At 39.8% G+C, this 25,664-nt stretch overlaps 1 protein-coding gene across 1 annotated transcript in view; it reads left to right on the top strand.

Moving 5' to 3' along the window:
• The window catches only part of LOC124594073 (piRNA biogenesis protein EXD1-like), a 145,876-nt gene extending 128,547 nt beyond the window's left edge, over window positions 1–17,329 (top strand). Inside the window, exons 6-7 of the mRNA XM_047132423.1 lie at window positions 5,136–5,327; window positions 17,229–17,329. Coding sequence (XP_046988379.1) covers window positions 5,136–5,327; window positions 17,229–17,306 — 270 coding nt within the window. The 3' untranslated portion in view covers window positions 17,307–17,329. The remainder of the gene's footprint in view (window positions 1–5,135; window positions 5,328–17,228) is intronic.
• The last annotated feature ends 8,335 nt before the right edge of the window (window positions 17,330–25,664 follow it).

Genomic DNA, 25,664 nt, shown 5'->3' with positions numbered 1-25,664 from the left:
GTTTTAATAGTTTCACTGCATTTGGTGCTTTTAGCACTGCTTCTGGAACGAATTTTTTATAGAAACTTACCATTTCTAGGTAGGAATTTAATTACCTTTTATTTGTTGGCTCAAAACAAAGTTTAATAGCATCAAATGTATGTAGATCAAGTCTAATTCCTGTTATATTTGCAAAGTGTCCCAAAAATTTTACATCATTTCTGCCAAATTGTGACTTCGATGGTTCAACTGTAATGCCCTGTGAACTTAATCTATTAAAAAACCCACCCAAAGTTTGAACATGTTCACTGCATGATGTAGATACAACTACTCATCAACGTAAATTAAAACTCTAACTCAGCTCATTGTGTATGGTTCTGTCTGATGCTTGCATAAACACTAATACTGCAACGTTTAGTCGAAAGGTATTACCTGAAATTGATGTGACCTGTCCTAGAATAGAAAAGCTGTGTACTTTCCAACAGTTCTTATGTAGAACTATTTACCAGTATCCCTGTATAAGATCCATTGTCGTAATGTATTTTGCTGTGCAAATTTCATTAACATTTCTATTATAGCTGGTCTATCTCTTTAAAGTTCAATTATTTTATTAACAGTTCTCAGCTGTAGTACTAGCTCTGCTTTCTGTTGTTACAACAACTATCAGAGGGTTCAATGGTATATCACTTAATCATTCTGTCACTTTCTTCTTGTACTAACATCTTCGTAGACACTGGTGTAGTGTATGATCTCTTATAGAATGGATCAAGTGGCTTAATCTTTAGAATTAAAACAAAGTCATTAATTATTCCTGGTTTCATTGAAAAAATATCTCTGTGCTAATCTAATAATATACAATATCCTGCTTTTCTTTTGTGTAAAGGTTATTTGATTTACTAATGTTATTAACTATATCATGTAAAGTAACTCTTTGTTCATTTGCTGTATATGGAAATTTCACTGTAGCATTTTGAAAACCCAATGTAAACTTCCGTTCTGTAAACCAGTCTATTCCTAGCATTATAGGTACATTTCAACCTTCAATGATGAACTTTGGGTATTGAAATGAATATCCATTTCATGAAAATGTAATTAATATTTCTTCATGTACTGGTTTACTTGAGACTTCTGTTATCCCTGTGATCTTGATTCTGGTTATCACAAATCTAAGAAACATGTGTAATATGTTGGTTTGTTCTAGAAAATTGTGATCTGTAATGGAAATATCGCTACCTGAATGTAGGATTATCCCTGCTGATGTGAGTCCTGTAACACCCTTCAGTTTGGTTGGATATATTCTTTGATAGGTTGTGTGTTTCCCTGTAATGGTACCTATTATAAATTTATTAAATGATTGTATCTAATTAAATTAGAAATATTGGTGCGAATTGTTCTATTTTGAAGTTCTTTAATTATTCCCTTTCCCCCATCTATGTTCCATTCTATTATTCTCTTGACTGGTGTCGTCTGTTGTAAAGGAGATGCATTGTGACTTGTTGGTTACTGTTATTACTGTCACTATTTGGTTGTTGCCTTTCAGATTGTCTCTCACTGGTGTCTGTTTGTTCCAAACATTTTAATAAATTATTAACTGTGCCTCAATCTCTTCCTAATCAGTTGTCTCTTACCCTTACTATTTTAAGATTTGTAACATGAAAGTTGTACATGGAACTTCTTCTGTGCGTCATTGCTCCAATATTTCTTTTATTTCAAAATGGTTTCCAAATTTTTATAAGATTTAAAATCTTCTAATTGTAATATTCCCCATTGCACTGCATCTCCAGTCATTTGGCTTATCACAAAACTTATTTTTTTGTAATCTGTCCATTCTTTTAGGCAATAGACCTCTAAAAGATTTCAGTTATAAAACATGATTATATCTCATAATGGTGTAAATTTAGGAAATTTATGATTCAGTCCTTTACTTAATACAGCAGTGAAATCATTGCAGCTGTTATTTACGATCACATTTTTTGTTAATGAATTTTCAGCATCTCTCCTTATTTCCCATTTTCCATCCCTTAGATTTGAATTAGTATTATTGTGTGATACCTCTTTTGCATTGTTTATGTAATTGTCATTGCCAGTAGTTGTTGATCAATCTTATTTGAGGGTAACTGATGATATGGGGTCCTTAAGTTTACTGTAAATTTCTTTATTTCATAGTTTCCATTTTATTTCAGGTATCTGCAGTTTAGATTCCATTTTATTAATGATTACTAAAAGTCCACCTATATTCTTATTTGTAAAATGTCTTTAGTTCCTAATAAGTCCTTACATCTAGAGTCATCTTGCATCCTCACACTGTTGGCTGCCATTGTGTAGTTTTGCCAGTGCAGCTGTCCATAGTGATGCACTGTACTCCACACCTGGAAATGGTCAATCTACGATGCTATGTTCTTAACACTGGATGCGGTAGGCGAACTTGTTGTCTCCCTGATTTGTTCATGGATGATAAGTTTGTGCACACCATTATGAGTGTAGCAGAATATTTTCCAAATTCTTATTGGTAAATGAGTTTAAATTTATTTTTGTGGCGCACAGAATACCAACTAGTGTTGAAGTATCGCTTATCTGGTAAGTTTGTGTTGTGAACCACATATCAACTTCTGTTTGTTTGTATGTATCTCTTATTGCTTAGCAAACTCTTGTTCAATGCATTGCTGAGCTTCTTTCTCCCCCCACCCAGTGCACAACCCCCCCCCCCCCTGGTCAGATGTAATCTTCTAAAGAATCTTCTTAATCAGTCATAACTTATCAGCAATTACAATTTTTTTTAATGTCACTGTCGTAATGTTCTAATAATGGTAACAAAATTTTTAGTTTTAAAGTTACACACTTTCAGTACTGTATTTCTGCTTCACTGCTTGCAATTACATGGTGTGAACTTTGTCTTCTTATTGATTTTTCCATATTTATTCTTGGTATTATTTGTTTTCTTGACTGAGTCATGGATAGGCACGCAAATGAAAGGTACAGAGCTTGGCTATCTTTCAGAATGCACTTCCTTTTTCTGGTTGTAGGAAAAATACACACACACACACACACACACAAACAATGACCCACCTGTCCCCCCCCCCCCCCTACATTGTGCTCAGTCAACTACCAGCTCTTTACTGGGCCATGGTGAGTGTACAGGGGTGAGGAGGGGTATGAGGTGAGGTGAGGTGGGGTGGGGGTAGATGGAGGGATGGAGTGAGGCAGGAGACAGGGAGGGGTATAGGGTAGGGGGAAGTGATTCCTGGGAGAGTGGGGAGCCATCTGTGGGCTAACTAGGGGTGCAAGTGGGGGGGGGGGGGGCAGGTGGCAGACAGCTGGGCATGTGATTTCACAGAGTAGGTAGGAAGGTTACAGGAGCTAAGGATGTTCTGTAAGGATAGCTTCCATAGCGCAGCTCAGAAAAGCTAGTGGTGGTGGGGAGGATCCAGATGGCATGAGTTTTTGAGACAGCCAATGAAATCTTGCATGTTGCGCTCTACTACATGTTGTTTCACTGGTGGTCCATCTTGTTTTTGAGAATACTTTGGCGGTGACCGTGCATTCTAGATGATAGCTGGATCGTTGTCATACCAATGCAGGATGCTGTGCTGTGGTTGTAGTGGAGCTGGTATACAATATGCCTGCTTTCACAGGTGGCCCGGTCTCTGATGGGGTAGGATAAGCCTGTGACGGGATTGGAGTGGCACAGGGATGGACTAGATGTTGTGGAGATTGGGTGGCTGACAGAACATTACTTTGGGGTGGTTGGAAGTATCTTGGGTGGAATGTCCCTAGTTTCTGGACATGATGATGGATAATCAAAGCCCTGGCAAAGAATGTGTTTCAGTTGTTCGAGTCTGGAATTGTATTGGGTGACAAGGAGGGTGCCTCTTTGTGGTTGGTTCTTGGGATGGATGTGAGAATCAGGTGTGTGTGAGGATATGGCATGGAAAATCTGTTTGTGAATTAGGTCTGGAGGGTATTGCTTGTCTGCGAAGGCCTTTGTGGGACATTCAGTATACTGGGCAAGGGAGTTCTCATCACTGCAGATGTGTCTACCAGGGGTGGCCACATTATATGGGATGAATTTCTTAGTGTGGAAGATATGGCAGCTGTCAAAGTCCAGGTACTGTTGGTGATTGGTGGGTTTGATGTGGATTGAGGTATGGATGGAGCCATCTGAGAGGAGGAGATTGACGTCTAGGAAGGAGGCGTGATGGTTGGAGGAGGACCAGGTGAAGTGAATAGGAGAGAAAGTGTTGAGTTTGTAGAGGAATGAGGATAAGGTGTCGTGGCTTTGGGTCCAGATTATGTAAAGATGTCATCAATAAACCTGAACCAGACTAGGGATTTGTGGTTTTGGGAAGCTAGGAATCTTTCCTCTAGGTGGCCCATGAAGAAGTTGGTGTTGGAGACTGCCATGTGGGTGCCCATGCTTCTGCTATTAATTTGTTTGTACACCTTCCCTTCAAAGGTGAAGCATATATGGATTGGGATGTAGTTGGTTATGTGTATGAGGAGTGAGGTGGTGGGTTTGGAATCTGCAGGGCATTGGGAGACCTGTGCCATGTGGATCTTCCCAACCACCACCAACTTTTCTGATCTGCAGAGATGGGAGCTATCCTTACAGCACATTCTCCACTTCTGTAACCTCCTTGGCCTAAACGTAAGGTAACTCACTGCCCCCACCCCCCACACAATAGTGTGTGTGTGTGTGTGTGTGTTTTTTTTTTTTTTTTTTTTTTGTACAGCTATAAAAAGGAAGTGCATTCTGAAAGCAAGCCAAGCTCTTTTGTCTGCCTACCTGTGATGCAGCACTTCTGCCTTTTAATGAGTCGTCTCCTTTATTCATAAGTAGTGTCTTGTTTGAAACTGAAATAGTTACTCAACCAGCAATTCAGATTTATCAAAAAGTGCATTTGAAATTTGTGCCTGGTTTTACAGTTTTATTAATATTACGTATGCATATACTTTGCTTGGCTGTTCCCCACATTTGGCTGTTAGCATAAATGTCAATTCTATGTGATGTTTCGCTGGAACTATTGTTTTGATTGGCACTTATGGTAGCTGCTTCATTAAATTCAGTGACTGTGTGTTTAATTTTTTTTCCATATGTGCTCCTTCTATGCAGTTTGTGCTTTGCCTCATTACAATAAAAGTCATTGCTTTTGTTCAAGACGGATCTCTCTTCTTGGATGAACCGACCACTCCACCTTGCTCTTCAGCAGGAGGCTGTGAAAAATGGAGTGTTCTTACTTTTACTTCATGATAAACACATGGTTCTAAGTGATGAAGCTTTCAAACATGGATGTAATATTTATCTCAGCATTGGACATAAGATGAAGAAAAGTGAAATTGCTGCTTATCTGGTAAGATGCTCTTTTCCCTCTGGACTGTATCTCTTTATGACATTGCCATATTTTTCTTCAACAGCATGTGCCCAAGAGAAAGACGAATCATTCACTATAGTTCAAGGGGTGTATTATCATTAATAGTGCTTAGAACCAACTTTTAGAAAATAGTGACTTTTAATAAGTACCTGCTTAGAACCAACTTTTAGAAAATAGTGACTTTTAATAAATACCAATTTTAAAATTTTTCAAATTTGTTAAACATATGAATTAGTTTCCAGAGGCATTAAATTCAAAAAGCTGTAGTAAAACTATTGGGATCATGATGGAAGTAGAGCATAGAGCGTGTGATACAGTCATTTTTTCATTGCTGATGCAGGAAAGTTAACCAAGTATTCCATATGTGATAAGAATACGACATGACAGTGTTGTGAAAAGGATAGTTGCTAGGCGCAACAGCAAGACAGAAAGACTGTTAGCAGGTAAGCTTTCAGCTGAAAAGGCCTTCATTGGAAGAAGACAACATACACATACACAATGCGCTCATGCAAATGCAACACACACACACATACACACACACGCATACCTATGATCACAATCTTTGGCTGCTGAGGCCAGACTGTGAGCAGCAGCGCATGGTGGAAGAAGTAACCGGGTGATGGCAGGTTAAGGTGGGGGCTAGGGATGGGGTGGGGAAGGGGAGGGATAGCAGGGTAGGAGTCGGGGATGGTAAAGTGCTGCTTGTGGGAGCATATTGGGATGAGGTGGAGAGCGGATAGGGCAGTTAGGTGCAGTCGGGAGCTTAGACAGATTGGAGGGGGGGGGGGGGGGGGGGGGGAGATAAGTAGAAAGATTGTGGGTGTGTAGGTGGAATGGCAAGCTGTTTTGTGATGGAATGGGAACAGGTAGGGAGTTGAGGCCAGGAGGGTTACAAGAATGTAGGATATATTGTGGAGAGAGTTTCCACCTGTGCAATCCTGAAAAGCTGATGTTGGTGGGAAGGATCCAGATGGCACAGGCTGTGAAGCCGTCATTGAAATGGAGAATGTCATGCAACTGGATGGTGCAGCTGTTTCTTGGCCACAGTTTGTCGGTGGCCATTCTGGCCATTCATGCTGACAGATAGCTTGTTGATTGTCATGCCCATGTAGAATGCAGCACAGTGGTTGCAGCTTAGCCCACAGACAACACGACTGCTTTTATGAACTGCAACATGAAAGTACAATCAAACAAAAGTCATCAGGCAAAAATCAAACATGGGAATGTAGGATATATTGTGGGGAGAGTTTCCACCTGAGCAATTCAGAAAAGCTGGTGTTGGTGGGTAGGATACAGATGGCACATACTTTGAAGTTGTGTAATTAATATTGTAACATGAAACTACAGTTGCATATTTGCAGCTTTTACTGTTATTTATTAAAACTACTCTGCATTAGTGAGAATCCTGGCATTTTATGAGGCATTAATGTGTGGCAGTTTCAATACACCACATTGTTCTTACCGACCGTACACAAGGAAGTTATTTGAGTGTGTACAACCATACCAATTGACTTTGCAAATGGTGATAATGGTTTAAATGGTGGGAGATACAGGATTAGGCTTTGGTATGTAAGAACTGAGATGTAGCCATGATGGTTCAGTGTGTCCCAATGGAAACTGTTTACATCTAAACCATTTTACATGTTAGTGTGAGGTCTCGCACTATTGTACATCAAACACAGAATCTTCATCAATTTGTGAATGATATATTGGAGCCAATATGTGTACAGATTTATGGATTAGATTGGAAGTAAAAACATAATTACCAAAATCCCTTACCCGTGATAAAAGAATATTCTCATGAATTTTGGACATGGACTGTTTTACCTCTCTCTTTCTTTTCCTATGGGGCACCATTATTTCATCACTACATCAGTCACCTTTTCAATTACAGTGTGCAACAGCCCTCACATTCCACTCCCCATCACAGTAGAATAGAGAAGTTATTTACCCCCCCCCCCCCCCCCCCCCCCGCCCACCCCACACTGATAATGACGTAGAAAATACCAGGCCAACTGAATGAGAATTCTTCTGGGCTGATTGCTAACTGACTAAGTAACTAACTAACCAGCTTAACCATCTCAGAATTCTCTGAGTGCAGAATTTTCAGACATTTGATTACACAGTTTATGTCTTGTACAATTTTACCAAGCACTTTATCCACAGTTGAGCAGGGAAATGAAATGACCATATGGCATTCTTGACTGGGAGACCTCATCTGACACTGTTCAGCTGCCTAGTGCAGCTCTTTTCATGTGACACTACTTCATGACTTCTGCATTGATGATGATGAAATGATGATGAATACAACACAACACTTACTCCTCAAGTGAATAAAATCTCCAACCTGGCCTGGAATCGAACCTGGGCCCCCTGCATGGCAGTCAGCCACACTGACCACTTTGCTACGGAAGTAAATTGTTGAGTGGTAAATTGAGTGAATCAGCCAATCCAGCTTGAGCTAAGAAATCCCAAGCCACCTGAATCAGATTTTTTTTTTTTGTGCTCATCGATTAATAATTTTGGCATTCATTCAGCGCTGAGTTTTCAGAAGTTTGAGATTGCACTATTTGAGTAAGTTCTGCATACATTTGAAGCACTTTATGAACTGTAGAATAGGGATCTTTGGGAATCAGCCATTCTAATATGTCCACGTATGTGCCAGTCATCATAACATAGTTTGCTGATATTTAATTTCCCTAAACCACATTATACCCACAGAAATTGTCGATGAGTCTGTTGTTTTCCATAAGTGACAGCAGGTAATGGTACACACTACACTCATGGTGCAATAAGGAATTGCTGAGTTAAAGTTTAGACGTTATTCTGGCCCAAGTGTTTAGGCTACCAACTGCTGTGGTGATATTAAACCTTAATCTTTCTTTCTTCTGTGTACACCACTTGCCATAGGAGCTTTAGAGATGAATGGAGAATGTTATGGGTAAATTTTCTGGTTGCACTATTGTAATAAAGGCAGATTTGAACTTGCCAGCTGTAGACTGTGGTGCCAAGAATAGAGATTCACATGACGCTGTTCTGGCTATGTCTTAGATCTCCAAGTAACTAACCAGGTGAACTTCTGAATCAGTTACATAGAGGAGTGAAACTGTGACCATAAGGGTGCTATAGCATCAGAGTGCAGAAATTAAAAGGAATGATATTTAAAATAGCACTAAATGTAAGATGTAACTCATGATAAGAAAAAAAGTGTTCAATTTGTGAAAAACTGAAAGTTTATAACAATGAAATATGTATCTCGTGTAACATAATTTTGAAAGTAAGTGAGAAAAAAAGCTATAAACATGGTTATGAGATACCCCATACAGTGTCAATGTTGTTTCATGAGCATACCTGCATAATGGAAAAAGTGATGAATTCAGGACGTGTTACTGAAAGAAAAGACATACTAAAGGTATTATGTGATTAAAATACAAAACAATGTTTTATTATATTTCCGTAAGTATAAATCTGATCTATAAATTATTTACATATGCCAACAAAGATTTAGCTTCAAAATATAGATGATAATATTGAAATTGTATCAGTTTTAACTAAAGAGAATATAACCTTAAAATATAAATGTGGGAAGTTTCAACAAAAGAAGATTGGACCTAGAATATCACAGTTCTTGGAAAATAAATATATTACAATGGTAGTTTCAGGATCCATTCACAAATTAAATTCTTCTAATGGTGAAAGCATGGAACATGTTAACAGTGTAGTGCACAATCTTGAAGGACATAAACAATCAGAAAATAAGTGTGTCACAAAAACCACCCCAGTGATAAAATAGTATTACTTTCATATAACCATTGCGTGAACTGTGTGAGCATACTGAATAAAATCCAACTGCAAGTGTGTATCATTTATTAAGCTGAATGGCATGTACAAATATATTACAAGCAACAATGAGAAAAAATGACCATGTAATTATTTTTGTGAAGGCTCTTAATTTAAATCACAAAATCAAACATTTATAAAACACATAAGATTATTGCTTACATTTGCTGTGGAAACTTGGTCATTAGCATCAAAAGATATTGCAATGCTGGATGCCTTTGAATGAAAGATACTTCACCTGTGAAAATGGAAGATGGAGGAGGAGGGGGAGGTACATTCATGAGCTGAACACTGTTTGTAAAGATCCACCTATTAGAAAAGTAATGAAATCAGCCATATGGGTGGGCACATGATGTGGCTGAGTGATACAGAGATAGAGATATTAGATGGAAGAGCAAGTGCTCAAAGAGTGTGAGAAAGGGGATACACTTACCCAACAGTTTCCCCTGCCCATCCTCTGTCTCATCACCCCCTCCCAATCCATACTTCCACATCACCCTCAATGTGTACCATACATCACTGGCTCTGGTCCCAGTATACCACATGCCTAGACTTGCCACATCTCCCTCTTTTATTCCTAGCCACTAAAACTGCAGCTTCCCTCAAAGCCACTAGCTACTCATTCCCAATTCCTGCTTCCCACATCTTTGTCCCTCTGCATACCCCATGTGACACAGCCCCTACCCCACCTGCCAATATACAATCCCAGCATGTGTGTGTGTGTGTGTGGGCACACACATGCATATGCTCTAGCCTGTTAAAGGACTTATGGATGTATTTGGAAAGCTATCAAGTTTTCTTTCTCTCTAATATGTGCTTATTAATGACTCAACACCTCTGTTATTCAGTGAGTGGTCTCCTTTACACCTAAATTATTTACTACTCATATTTTATTGTTTGAGAATCCTATTTTTATAGCTTGTAGCGATCTAGGAGAAGTACTGAACTGTAAGCACTGAGTTGTGTCAAAATTCAATTATAATCAATTTGCTTTCAGCCCCCTGTTAATGTTTCCAGAAATTTCATTACCGTATTTACTCGAATCTAAGCCGCACTTTTTTTCCGGTTTTTGTAATCCAAAAAACCGCCTGCGGCTTAGAATCGAGTGCAAAGCAAGTGGAAGTTCTTAAAAATGTCGGTGGGTGCCACCACAACTTAGTTCTGCCATCGAATATATGTAGCGCTACACAGGCATGCTTTGTAGGCACAAAGATAAATACTGGCGCCAAAACCTCTGCGTCAGTAAAAAAAAAAAAAAAAAAAAAAAAAAAAAAAAAAAAAAAAAAAAAAAAAAAAAAAAAAAAAAAAAAAAAAGGTGGAAGACAAGCTTTTTTCCTCCGCGCCGAGTTTCGACCACTGCATTTTCATACATTATCCAACGAAGTAAATACAAATTCCGTATTGTTCATCTTCGAATGTAGCAGCATTTCAATGTACTACAAAAACCCGACTGGCAAGAATGTTTAGAATGTTTGTCAATATGGCCAACTCTACGTTCTGAATTTTTTCCTATCTGTGAGAAGAGATGGTTGCTAGTAGGAACTTTTATAAATTGTGAATCACATGCAGTATTCTCGTCACCATAAGAATAATATGAATATAAACATTTTTCCATGTATTGTTTCGTGTTTGCTGCTATCTCATTTAAATCCTGTCTGCGTAATAAACCACAGAACTAGAGTGAGACAACAGCAAACGCGGAAGAATATACATATCATGTCATGTTTATATTCGTATTATTCTTATGCTAAACAGTGATACAGTCAGAATTGACTAGATTTTTAAATCTAAGATGACTCTAATTTCCGTGCAGAATGTAATGTACTAAAGAGGCGCCTGCAAAGATTGTAAAACGGAGGAAAATTTTCGCTAAACTCTCGTTCAGAACATCTTCTATCATACGCAGTCTATTATTTGGTTCTTGTTGATCATTATCAAAGAAAGCAGCAGTGTAAGTAACAACAAGTAGCAGTCTCTTGCCATTGTTTCACTAATGAGACGATTCCTCTCTCTCTCTTTTTTTTAATTTGTAAGCGGCGGTAGCGCGCACAAAAGCAAGCCATACCGCGATCGGCGACAGGCCGTAAACACGCAGTATCTGAGTACGACAAACAATGCATGACACAGTACAGTAATGCATTTTCAGCGTAGAGTGACGTAAACACCTATAACAAAGAAAACTGCGCTTATCAGATCAAAGAAAAATAAGCAATCAATTCAAACTATATGAAGCACATGAAAAAGGAAGGGTACCCGTATAAATACGGACAGAGCGCCTGACGCATAGCAATGGCTACCTGGTAAAGCTTAACTGCTAAGCTTACGACTCCAACCAAACTACTGTAGCTGTATTGTCATTCATTCGGCCTAAATTGTCTCGTATTACAGTGGACCAACTTTGTTTCGATTTGGAGATGCGGCCTAAAACTTTTCTCTCCCCTTGAATTTCGTGTCTCAAATTTCAGGTGCGGCTTAGAGTCGGGAAATTTTTTTTCCTTTATTTCGAGTCTCATTTTTCAGGTGCGGCTTAGATTTGAGTGCGGCTTAGACTCGAGCAAATACGGTAGTCCTATACTGATATCATCTGCATCTTCTGAGATTGCGGTGGAAGAGTCACAACTTATTCCTGATTTATTGATACTAGTATATCGCTTGTTAACGTAAATATAGCCTATTCAGTTGACATTCCCATTTGAAGTCCAACTGCTCCAAAATTTTCACTGTAGAAAATCTTGATGCACTCTTTTACTATAATAAAAAAATTCTTCCTCTGTTATGGTTTTTTTACTGACTCCTAAGTGGGTGGTGGGTTGTATCAAAGTCATCATTAATGCCTTGGACAGTGTCATTGTAACTGCCATCTGCTTCACATCTCCTGTGCAGCAAGCTATGTAAATTTAAGTATTAACTGCGTTTTTCTTACTTGTCACTTCTTTTTCAGTGTGTTTTTGCTTTTAAGAAGCTTTAATTTTCAAGGACTAGTAATAGTGTTCCATAGGTTTCATGTTTGTTTTGAATACAGTCCAGAGACAGTTTGTGCTTATTTTCATTGTTTCCAACAAGAAGTGTCTAGTAACCACAGTTTAGTCAGCTATCAGCTGCCTTTAGTGAATTAGCAGTCTAGTTAAAAGTTGATTACTTAACCCTCTACAGTAAATTGTTGATTTCTTATGATGGATAGGATGTGTGACTGCTGTGTACAGATGCAGGAGGAGTTGGCCACTGCTCGTGAACAGCTGAACATGCTGATGGCTGTGGTCAGCCATCTTCAGGCTGCTGCCTCAGAGTGTAGCGGCAGTGGGGAGTCGGGCGTGTCACATGGTACACCCCAGGTGTTACATGCTTCACCCATGGTCTGTGCTGTCGAGACATCTTCGCGGGTACCAGACGTGGTTGGGCCACCCTCTCCCCAAGGGGAGTGGTGGGTTCAACGGCGTTCACGATGTCGCACGAGGTGGAGGGTCAATTAGTGATTGGGAGCTCCAATGTTAGGCAGGTGACGGAGCCCCTTAGGGAAATAGCGGAAAGGTCGGGGAAGAAGGTCAGTGTTCACTCTGTCTGCTTGCCGGGGGGTCTCATCCGAGATGTGGAAGACGCCCTGCCGGCGGCGATAGGGAGCACTGGGTGTACCCGACTGCAAATTGTTGCTCATGTCGTCACCAATGACTACTGCTATCTGGGTTCAGAAGTCATCCTCAGTTCATATAGGTGGTTGGCAGATTTGCTGAAGGCGGAAAGCCTTGTTCGCGGGGTGGAATCAGAGCTAACTATTTGTAGTATCGTTCCCAGAACCGATCGCGGTCCTCTGGTTTGGAGCCGAGTGGAAGGCTTAAACCAGAGGCTCAGACGATTCTGCGGAGATCTGGGGTGCAATTTTCTCGACCTCCGCTATCGGGTGGAGAAATGTAGGGTCCCTCTGAATAGGTCAGGCGCGCACTACACGCCGGAAGCGGCTACAAGGGTAGCGGAGTACGTGTGGAGTGCACATGGTTTTTTTTAGGTTAGATACTTCCCTCCCTAGGCCCGACAAGACGCCTCCTGAGACGCGGCAAGGTAGGAGTAGGCAAAATGCAACAGGGAATAACAATATTAATGTGCTAATAGTAAACTGCAGGAGCGTCTATAGAAAGCTCCCAGAACTGATCTCATTAATAAACGGTCACAACGCCCATATTGTACTAGGGACAGAAAGTTGGCTGAAACCAGACGTAAACAGTAATGAAATCCTAAACTCAGATTGGAATGTATACCGCAGAGACAGGCTGGACAGTGAAAGGGGAGGCGTGTTTATAGCGATAAGAAGCGCAATAGTATCGAAGGAAATTGACGGAGATCCGAAATGTGAATTGATTTGGGTGAAGGTCACGGTTAAAGCAGGCTCAGACATGGTAACTGGATGTCTCTATAGGCCCCCTGGCACAGCAGCTGTTGTGGCTGAGCACCTGAAGGATAATTTGGAAAATATTTCGAGTTGATTTCCCCACCATGTTATAGTTCTGGGTGGAGATTTTAATTTGCCGGATATAGACTGGGAGACTCAAACGTTCATAACGGGTGGCAGGGACAAAGAATCCAGTGAATTTTTTTTAAGTGCTTTATCTGAAAACTACCTTGAGCAGTTAAACAGAGAACCGACTCGTGGCGATAACATATTAGCCCTTCTGGTGACAAACAGTCCCGAACTATTTGAAACAGTTAACGCTGAACAGGGAATCAGCAATCATAAAGCGGTTACGGCATCGATGACTTCAGCCGTAAATAGAAATATTAAAAAAGGTAGGAAGATTTTTCTGTTTAGCAAAAGTGACAAAAAGCAGATTTCAGAGTAATTGATGGCTCAACACAAAAGTTTTGTCTCAAGTACAGATAGTGTTGAGGATCAGTGGACAAAGTTCAAAACCATCGTACAATATGCATTAGATGAGTATGTGCCAAGCAAGATCGTAAGAGATGGAAAAGAGCCACCGTGGTACAACAACCGAGTTAGAAAACTGCTGCGGAAGCAAAGGGAACTTCACAGCAAACATAAACATAGCCAAAGCCTTGCAGACAAACAAAAATTACACGAAGCGAAATGTAGTGTGATGAGGGTTATGCGAGAGGCGTTCAACGAATTCGAAGGTAAAGTTCTATGTACTGACTTGGCAGAAAATCCTAAGAAATTTTGGTCTTATGTCAAAGCGGTGGGTGGATCAAAACAAAATGTCCAGACACTCTGTGACCAAAATGGTACTGAAAGAGAGGGTGACAGACTGCAGTCCAAAATACTAAATGTCTTTTTCCAAAGTTGTTTCACAGAGGAAGACTGCTCTGTAGTTCCTTCTCTAGATTGTTGCACAGATGACAAAATGGTAGATATAGAAATAGATGACAGAAGGATAGAAAAACAATTAAAAATTGCTCAAAAGAGGAAAGACTGCAGGACCTGATGGGATACCAGTTCAATTTTACACAGAGTACAGGAAGCGATGTACCGTAGGTCTCTAGAAGAGCATAGCGTTCCAAAAGATTGGAAAAGGGCACATGTTATCCCTGTTTTCAAGAAGGACCAACAAACAGATGTGCAGAACTATAGACCTATATCTCTAATGTCGATCAGTTGTAGAATTTTGGAACACATATTATGCTCAAGTATAATGACTTTTCTGGAGACTAGAAATCTACTCTGTAGGAATCATCATGGTTTTCGAAAAAGACGATCGTGTGAAGCCCAGCTCGCGCTATTTGTCCACGAGACTCAGAGGGCCATAGACACAGGTTCCCAGGTAGATGCCGTGTTTCTTGACTTCCGCAAGGCATTTGATACAGTTCCCCACAGTCGTTTAATGAAAAAAGTAAGAGCATATGGACTATCAGACCAATTGGGTGATTGGATTGAAGAGTTCCTAGATAACGGAATGCGGCATGTCTTTCTCAATGCAGAGAAGTCTTCCAAAGTAAGAGTGATTTCAGGTGTGCGTGTTGTAGGACCATTGCTATTCACAATATATATAAATGACCTAGTGGATAACATCGGAAGTTCACTGAGGCTTTTTGTGGATGATGCTGTAATATATCGAGAGGTTGTAACAATGGAAAATTGTACTGAAATGCAGGAGGATCTGCAACAAATTGACGCATGGTGCAGGAAATTGCAATTGAATCTCAATGTAGACAAGTATAATGTACTGTGAATACATAGAAAGAAAGATCCTTTATCATTTAGCTACAGTATAGCAGGTCAGCAACTGGAAGCAGTTAATTCCATAAATTATCTGGGAGTAGACATTAGGAGTGATTTAAAATGGAATGACCATACAAAATTAATCGTCGGTAAAGCAGATGCCAGATGGAGATTCATTGGAAGAATCCTAAGGAAATGCAGTCCGAAAACAAAGGAAGTAGGTTACAGTACACTTGTTTGTCCACTGTTTGAATACTGCTCACCAGTGTGGGATCTGTACCAGATAGGGTTGATAGAAGAGATAGAGACGATCCAACAGAGAGTAGGGCACTTTGTTACAGGATCATTTAATAATCGCAAAAGCATTACGGAGATGATGGATAAACTTAAGAGGAAGACTCTGCAAGAGAGCCGCTCAGTAGCTCGGTATGGGCTTTTGTTGACGTTTCGAGAATGTACCTTCATCGAGGAGTGAAGCAGTATATTGCTCCCTCCTAAGTATATCTCACAAAGAGACCATGAAGATAAAATCAGATAGATTAGAGCCCACACAGGGGCATACCGACTATCCTTCTTTCCACGAACAATACAAGATTGGAATAGAAGGGAGAACCGATAGAGGTACTCAAGGTACCCTCCACCACACACTGTCAGGTGGCTTGCGGAGTATGGATGTAGATATAGACATAGACAAAAAGAAGCACTTTCACAGTGTTAGTTATGCCCGTATTTTTACCCCGGGTAGACTATCAGTCAGATTGCTTACAGTTAACCAATTTGTTGTTCAGATTCAGTTCTTTGTCTTCAGTTGAGCACATTGTTGTCTTGACAGATGATTTCAGTCACATTAAGTGTACATTTCTTGAAGAACTCCCTGTTTGCCAAAGTACCCCTTCTTCTTCCTCTTCTTCTACTCCTCCCCTCCCAGTTTATATGCCGCAAAAAAACTAACCCAACTGCTTCATGGTTATTTTGTTCTGATTAAAAGATTTTGTTGTTTTTTCAATTGAACCATCATTTTGTGACCTTGGAAATACCCATTATATTCTGTTTCAAAATGTCATTTTAGATAGTGTTATTGGAAAACTGCTATGTCTTCATTGTAAATTAAATGTGCAATGTTATCACCAACACTTGTTGAGAGAGAGAGAGAGAGATGAAAAGCAGAAGAAGAAGTTGTTCACTCGTTGTTGAATTATAGATACTGGTATCCATTTTCCTGCTTTTTTCATCATCCATCACACTGAAACGTTATGATAACAGTTCACTGAAAGAGAACATCAGTCTTCCAGAAAAGCAGATGCTGAACAACTGAACTGCTGAAACGTTGTTGTCATGAAGCTAAGAACACAACTGTCACCATGTCAGAGTCATCACCAAGTTGTCACTCTTATTTAATGAGTGATTGTTGTAATTTTGAGCACTAATGGTAAACAGTTATTTAAAAAAACCATAATTTTTATAATGAAATAACAGATTTAGAAAAATATGTTATTAACTATCTTGATACTGTTGATGGTTACAAGGGAAACCTATTAACCCAGATTAAAGGTAGAAATTATAGAAGCAGATACACTCCATATTTTGCTAACAAGGTTGTGCAAACACATCCAATAGCCCATTTATAAAAACAGTAGTTGTATTTTGTCCACTTGCGGTCTAAATTTCTACATAACTACTTTTTAGTCAGGCATTGTTTTAGAATTAGTATCATATGCTGATTTAGCATTATTTGACACATGCTGTGTGTGTGTGTGTGTGTGTGTGTGTGTGTGTGTGTGTGTGTGTGTGTTTAATCATTATTATGATTTATTAATTAATGAGCTATCTGTATTTTACTGCATCATTCTTGTAAGTTTATATATTATATTTTTCAGCCAAAAATATTCATGGTACCTTCTGATATGCTGGAAGTGATGCATATGGTTCGTGGTGGTTCTGGATATTATGTATGAGCAACAAGATACCAAAGGCATACAAAACAGAAATCAATAACTTGTCTCAATCATAAATGTTTGTGTAAAGTTATAAAACTTAAAAAACAAAAATAGAATTTTTCATTATTTTGCTAAGATTTCAATAAAGTTAACAGTAGAGAAAATGCTTTTCTGATTCTGATGGCGCTTCACAGAGTACTTCTGCTGCTTTGTGTATTTTACAAATACTATTTTGTTTGTGCCACATAAAGGAAAAGGCACTGAAAAGAATCCTCGGGATTCATCTGAAACAAAATATCTATTGTCCTGACTTCATTCAGACACATTCTATCCTAAACCAAAATATGTATTAAAGAATCACCTTGCACTGGAACAATTCACTGAAAGAACACACATTTGACATGGTGAGGAGAATACAGGATATGAGGGAAAATTTAACTGTTGAAAGAAGCAGCATGTGTGACTTGTGTTCTGTGCAGAATGAGCTGGTGCATTGTCATGGGGCAAACACCTTATTTGACAGCTTGCCACAACACTTTGTAAACCTACTATAACTTGGGTAGACACAAAGCATTTACAAACATTGGTTACAATTGGGCATTGATTTAAAACAATGGGACAAGTTGAAAATTTGAGTGGAATTGGGATTTGAGCCTATGAGGCAGATGCTCTGAACCCTAAGCCATCCAGACACAGTTGTGATTACAACTGCCTGGACTAACCTAGCCCTCCCATCAGACCCAAATTCTCAGCTTATTTATACACTACTAATGTACTCCCCTCTGCCCATTATCCATGCTACTTATGGCATTTTGTTGATTCCAGTAAGAGTTCAAGCCTGGTGCGCATCTGCACTGCAGAAATCATTGTCATCTCGCCTTTAAAAAAAAAAAAAAAAAGAAAAAAAAAAAATGTATATATAAAACAAAGATGATGTGACTTACCAAACGAAAGCACTGGCACGTCAATAGACACACAAACAAACACAAATATACACATAAAATTCTAGCTTTCGCAACCAACGGTTGCTTCGTCAGGAAAGAGGGAAGGAGAGGGAAAGGCGAAAGGATGTGGGTTTTAAAGGAGAGGGTAAGGAGTCATTCCAATCCCGGGAGCGGAAAGACTTACCTTAGGGGGAAAAAAGGACGGGTATACACTCGCACACACACACATATCCATCCACACATATACGGACACAAGCAGACATATTAAAAGGCAAAGAGTTTGGGCAGAGATGTCAGTCGAGGCGGAAGTGCAGGGGCAAAGATGTTGTTGAATGACAGGTGAGGTATGAGTGGCAGAAACTTGAAATTAGCAGAGATTGAGGCCTGGTGGATAACTGGAAGAGAGGATATATTGAAGAGCAAGTTCCCATCTCCGAAGTTCAGATAGGCTGGTGTTAGTGGGAAGTATCCAGATAACCCGGACGGTGTAACACTGTGCCAAGATGTGCTGGCCGTGCACAAAGGCATGTTTAGCCACAGGGTGATCCTCATTACCAACAAACACTGTCTGCCTGTGTCCATTCATGTGAATGGACAGTTTGTTGCTGGTCATTCCCACATAGAATGCGTCACAGTGCAGGCAGGTCAGTTGGTAAATCACGTGGGTGCTTTCACACGTGGCTCTGCCTTTGATCGTGTACACCTTCCGGGTTACAGGACTGGAGTAGGTGGTGGTGGGAGGGTGCATGGGACAGGTTTTACACCGGGCGCGGTTACAAGGGTAGGAGCCAGAGGGTAGGGAAGAAGGTTTGGGGATTTCATAGGGATGAACTAAGAGGTTACGAAGGTTAGGTGGACGGCGGAAAGACACTCTTGGTGGAGTGGGGAGGATTTCATGAAGGATGGATCTCATTTCAGGGCAGGATTTGAGGAAGTCGTATCCCTGCTGGAGAGCCACATTCAGAGTCTGATCCAGTCCCGGAAAGTATCCTGTCACAAGTGGGGCACTTTTGTGGTTCTTCTGTGGGAGTTTCTGGGTTTGAGAGGATGAGGAAGTGGCTCTGGTTATTTGCTTCTGTACCAGGTCGGGAGGGTAGTTGCGGGATGCGAAAGCTGTTGTCAGGTTGTTGGTGTAATGGTTCTGGGATTCTGGACTAGAGCAGATTCGTTTGCCACGAAGACCTAGGCTGTAGGGAGGGGACCGTTTGATGTGGAATGGGTGGCAGCTGTCATAATGGAGGTACTGTTGCTTGTTGGTGGGTTTGATGTGGACGGACGTGTGAAGCTGGCCACTGGACAGGTGGAGGTCAACATCAAAGAAAGTGGCATGGGATTTGGAGTAGGACCAGGTGAATCTGATGGAACCAAAGGAGTTGAGGTTGGAGAGGAAATTCTGGAGTTCTTCTTCACTGTGAGTCCAGATCATGAAAATGTCATCAATAAATCTGTACCAAACTTTGGGTTGGCAGGCCTGGGTAACCAAGAAGGCTTCCTCTAAGCGACCCATGAATAGGTTGGCGTACGAGGGGGCCATCCTGGTACCCTTGGCTGTTCCCTTTAATTGTTGGTATGTCTGGCCTTCAAAAGTGAAGACGTTGTGGGTCAGGATGAAGCTGGCTAAGGTAATGAGGAAAGAGGTTTTAGGTAGGGTGGCAGGTGATCGGCGTGAAAGGAAGTGCTCCATCGCAGCGAGGCCCTGGACGTGCAGGATATTTGTGTATAAGGAAGTAGCATCAATGGTTACAAGGATGGTGTCCGGGGGTAACAGATTGGGTAAGGATTCCAGACATCCGAGAAAGTGGTTGGTATCTTTGATGAAGGATGGGAGACTGCATGTAATGGGTTGAAGGTGTTGATCTACGTAGGCAGAGATACGTTCTGTGGGGGCTTGGTAACCAGCTACAATGGGGCGGCCGGGATGATTCGGTTTGTGAATTTTAGGAAGCAGGTAGAAGGTAGGGGTGCGGGGTGTCGGTGGGGTTAGGAGGTTGATGGAGTCAGGTGAAAGGTTTTGTAGGGGGCCTAAGGTTCTGAGGATTCCTTGAAGCTCCGCCTGGACGTCAGGAATGGGATTACCTTGGCAAACTTTGCATGTGGTGTTGTCTGAAAGCTGACGCAGTCCCTCAGCCACATACTCCCGACAATCAAGTACCACGGTCGTGGAATCCTTGTCCGCCGGAAGAATGACGATGGATCGGTCAGCCTTCAGATCACGGATAGCCTGGGCTTCAGCAGTGGTGATGTTGGGAGTAGGATTAAGGTTTTTTTAAGAAGGATTGAGAGGCAAGGCTGGAAGTCAAAAATTCCTGGAAGGTTTGGAGAGGGTGATTTTGAGGAAGAGGAGGTGGGTCCCGCTGTGACGGAGGACGGAACTGTTCCAGGCAGGGTTCAATTTGGATAGTGTCTTGGGGAGTTGGATCATTAGGAGTAGGATTAGGATCATTTTACTTCATGGCAAAGTGATATTTCCAGCAGAGAGTACGAGTGTAGGACAGTAAATCTTTGACGAGGGCTGTTTGGTTGAATCTGGGAGTGGGGCTGAAGGTGAGGCTTTTGGATAGGACAGAGGTTTCGGATTGGGAGAGAGGTTTGGAGGAAAGATTAACTACTGAATTAGGGTGTTGTGGTTCCAGATTGTGTTGATTGGAATTTTGAGGTTTTGGAGGGAGTGGAGCTGGAAGTGGGAGATTGAGTAGATGGGAGAGACTGGGTTTGTGTGCAATGAGAGGAGGTTGGGGTTTGCTGGAAAGGTTGTGAAGGGTGAGTGAGTTGGCTTTCCAGAGGTGGGAAACCAGGAGATTGGATAGTTTTTTGAGGTGAATGGTGGCATGCTGTTCTAATTTGCGGTTGGCCTGTAGGAGGATGCTCTGAACAGGTGGTGTGGATGTGGGAGAGGAAAGATTGAGGACTTTTATTAAGGATAGGAGTTGACGGGTGTGTTCATTGGCTGAGTTGATGTGTAGGAGAAGGATTAGGTGGGTGAGGGCAATGGATTGTTCAGTTTGGAACTGGTATAGGGACTGATGGAAAGAAGGGTTACAGCCAGAGATGGGAACTTTAAGTGTGAGGCCTTTGGGGGTAATGCCAAATGTCAGACAAGCCTGCGAAAATAAAATATGCGAGCGTAATCTGGCTAGGGTGAAGGCATGTTTGCGAGGGAATGTAAATAAAACTTAATGGGGTCATTGTGGGGGTGTTGTGAGGGTGACATGGTATTAGAAGGTGGAAAGTGTAACATGAGGCTGAAATGAAAATGAAAATAAAAATATATGGGGAGAGATAAAGGTGAACTAGAAAGTAACTGGAGATCTGTTGTGTATGTACGGATGGATATGTGTGTGTGTGCAAGTGTATACCTGTCCTTTTTTCCCCCTAAGATAAGTCTTTCTGCTCCCGGGATTGGAATGAGTCCTTACCCTCTCTCTTAAAACCCACATCCTTTCGTCTTTCCCTCTCTTTCCCTCTTTCCTGATATGAAGCAACCATTGGTTGCGAAAGCTTGAATTTTGTGTCCATGTTTGTGTTTGTTTGTGTGTCTATCAACATGCCAGCGCTTTTGTTTGGTAAGTTACATCATCTTTGTTTTTAGGTATATATATCAATGCCCACTTACAGCCAATGTCTGTGATTCATCTGTGTCTAAACACACTATGGCTGCTAGATCGAAATAGTTCCTGTTCTTTTCTTTTGAACGTGTCGGACACGTCTTGTCAGCTACTACATACAGTGTCTCCAAACAAATTGTTGCTGATATATTTGTATGCATCATAAATGTGCATTGTCTCCATTATATTTTGAAGGGGTGTTTTCTTCAGGAAGATTCACTTTTGAAATATGTTTGCATCTTTTTAATATAGGTATTGATAAAAACATCACTCTGTTTCTACATGTAAGTTTCCATTTTCTCTAGCTCTTCACATTTTGATAAGCAGCATTTTCTTTTCATCACTATACTTTTGTCCATGATCATTTTATAGCCAACATTTATATTATGCAAGTGGCAGTGGCTGATGATTTACTAAAGTAAAAAGTCATGAAAACACTTATAGCAACCTTTGATAGACAACACTTCATTACCAATCGGTATCAGATACTTATCTGAACATTGTGCGAATTTGTGACCACACTCAAGAACGACAGCCCCAGCAACTACAATCTGGTACAGTAAGATTTGATTGATATTGCTAAGAGTTAAAAATTTAAGTCTGTAGGTGAGTTTATTGACAGTACAAAGTATTTGGATATGTGGAGCTCAAATAGCTGACAAAACTACTGCACTAACAAGAGTTTAGATACAAACAGAAAATAAATAATTCCTTAAAAAATTGCACTTACATGAGTAAAATAAGTTCAGACATCTGATTACTTTACAGAGGAGATAATGTGTTAAAAATACAGCATTAAGTATGTTATCAAGAAAATGTTTAGAAAAGGTTTGAAATTACATTTAACTTTCGGTTGGAAGTTAGTAAGTGCTCTCATTATCAAACAGTAGATGAGTATAGTCTGAGCAATTTGCACTCTGTTTTAAGAAAAAGCTAGTCTTTCACACGTCTCAATGTTTGTGATGTGGTATCTCCTGAACTATGTATTGTATAATGAAGTAATTTTGCAGGTACATTTAGTAGTATATACGGATACCATCTGCAGAAACATTTGCAAATAGGGTTAATAGTAAAGAAATAATAAATCGAAATGTTATGTCTGATGCTGACATTTTACAGCATGAACATCGAAAATATAATAAGCGATAAACATTTTCCCTGTCATCATTTTGTGAAGGCTGTCAGTGAGAAAAAGTTTTTTAAATATTTCAAATTATGTGCAAAGTTTATTAACAATTGTTAAATGCTCTCATTCTTGAACACTAGATGAATAAAGTCTGGGTAATTGTGCATCATCAGTTACACTGCTTCAAGACATATTCACAGTTTTTAGAGTAGCTACTTATAACTAAATAATAATGAAGTAATAATAATAAAAACAGTAGTAAAACACTGAAAACCCTATTTTATCTTTTTCATTGGTTCCAGACTTAACAATCACATAATTGAGGAAAATGCAAAATTGAGAAAAAAGTTAAAACCCCCAAAATATGAGCAAAAACATATGTAATTGGCACATATGATTAAAAGTTGTAATCCTCACCAGTATGATATATAAAATCTGTATAAGAGAAGGAAATTAAATGTACAATACAGTGTTTATATAATAATTTGTGGTTGTTAATTTAATCAGTTCTTAATCAGCTGTGTGACAGCAAGTAAAATCTCATCTAAAAATTGAAAGTGTAATCTGTGTACAAAGTACCTGAGCTATTTTCTGGCATGCTACAACCACAAAGTTTTTTTGGCGAACTTGGCTTGCGTGGCTCTGCTAACACACTTGCTTTAATGGTTCCTCTATTGTAATACAGTTTTCTGTAGGGGTAAAGTTGGTCTGACTCTGCTCATATTTAGTCTGCTTACTAATTTGAAAACCATTCTTGCACACCAAATAAGTCAAATAAAATACTGAAGATTCGCCACACTTGATTCGCACTACTTGCAACACAGCTTAATCCTGAATTTCAAATATGATCCAACTAAATCCAACAGCCTTGTAGAAGAGAATCTAAATATTACTCAATGGCGAGGTTTCCGCTATATAAACGCAAGCGAGAAAATTATATGAAACATAGCTAACTCTACAACAAAAGATGTGTTAAGTTAAACGTATATGGAATCTATAGCATAACTATGGCTCATTGTCAACTTCTCACATAAAATTGTTTTTTGATTTGCGTGCGCTTATCTTTTATCAAGATGTCTTTTGTATCGCATCCACTTTTGTATTCTCCAAAATTGGACACATAAAACTACTTATTACTTAGTTCCTATGTCTGTTATGTAGAGTATCTACATATTAACATACAAAGTTTTATCCAGTGTGAGGTAATTCACAGATCATGCCTGCAGACCACTCTCAGACAATTGTGCAGTACTAGCAGAGCAGTATGAGTACACATTATTCTCCATTGCTTACTCTTTGTTGTCTAAACTATTTGCACAATATGTGATCATGAAAATTAAATGTGTCCTGGGTAAGAGTTAAATTTACGAATTGAAGTGGCAGTTTTTGTTTTTTTGTTTATTCCATAAGCTAATAGTATTGTTTCTCTAATGTGGGTACATTTGTTACCGGTGAAACTTTTTTAAGATTCTCTCAGAAATTTGCTTTGCAAGTTGCTCATAAATTAGGCAGTGTGATTTGGCATGATTTTATGTATGATTCCATTTCCTTTTTTCATCTGGAGTATTATCCTTGTTTTCTGCTTCCTGGGTTTTCTGTTTATAAATGTAAATAATGAGGTATATTTTTTTACATTACAGGATAGATATAAATATTCTGTAACGTTTCTTACAATATAGGTTTAAAATTAGTTTATTTTGCTGTACATATGACTTTTCATAAGATTTCTCTTCATAATCTCTTTACAGTATATATTGCTAGCGAATAAATTTCTCTCAACCACTTCCTTGTATATCAGGCACTAATGTTACTTTATACATGTCTTAATTGGGTGCATTCATCAAATTTTCACTTATATTTCAGCTAAAATAAAGCTTATGTTCAGTTGGTGCTTAGTGTGCAAATTTCTTTAACTCTTTGTGCGGGCATAAATATCTTATCTTTCCTGCCTTTAAATGTGCCAAAAGGTAACATCCAGTTGTGGAACATCAGTGATCACATGTGGACATGAGTACATTGACTGCCATGTATGGTTTAAGTTCTTTAGTGTAGTTGATTTTGTGTGTGTTCTAACAAGGGAACCTCCCCATCGCACCCCCTCCAGATTTAGTTATAAGTTGGCACAGTGGATAGGCCTTGAAAAACTGAACACAGATCAATCGAGAAAACAGGAAGAAGTTGTGTGGAACTATGAAAAAACAAGCAAAATATACAAATCGAGTAGTCCATGCGCAAGATAGGCAATATCTAGGCAAATGTGAACAGAGGAGCGCTGTGGTCCCGTGGTTTGCATGAGCAGCTGCGGAACGAAAGGTCCTTGGTTCAAGCCTTCCCTCGAGTGAAAATTTTAATTTTTTATTTTCGGTTTACATGACAAACTCTTATGTTTTCATCACTTTTTTGGGAGTGACTATCACATCCACAAGAAAACCTAAATCGGGCAAGGTAGAAGAATCTTTTTACTCATTCGCGAAGTGTATAAGTTAGGTGGGTCGACAACATATTCTTGTCGTGTGACGCACATGCCGTCACCAGTGTCGTATAGAATATATCAGACGTGTTTCCTGTGGAGGAATCGGTTAACCTATGACCTTGCGATCAAATGTTTTCGGTTCCCATTGGAGAGGCACGTCCTTTTGTCTACTAATCGCACAGTACTGTGGTGCGGTCGCAAAACACAGACACTAAACTTATTACAGTG

This window comes from Schistocerca americana, chromosome 2 (assembly GCF_021461395.2).
Source record: "Schistocerca americana isolate TAMUIC-IGC-003095 chromosome 2, iqSchAmer2.1, whole genome shotgun sequence".
NCBI lineage: Eukaryota > Metazoa > Arthropoda > Insecta > Orthoptera > Acrididae > Schistocerca > Schistocerca americana.
The sequence above is the reverse complement of the archived record's forward strand: the minus strand, read 5'-3'. Positions and strand labels throughout refer to the sequence as shown.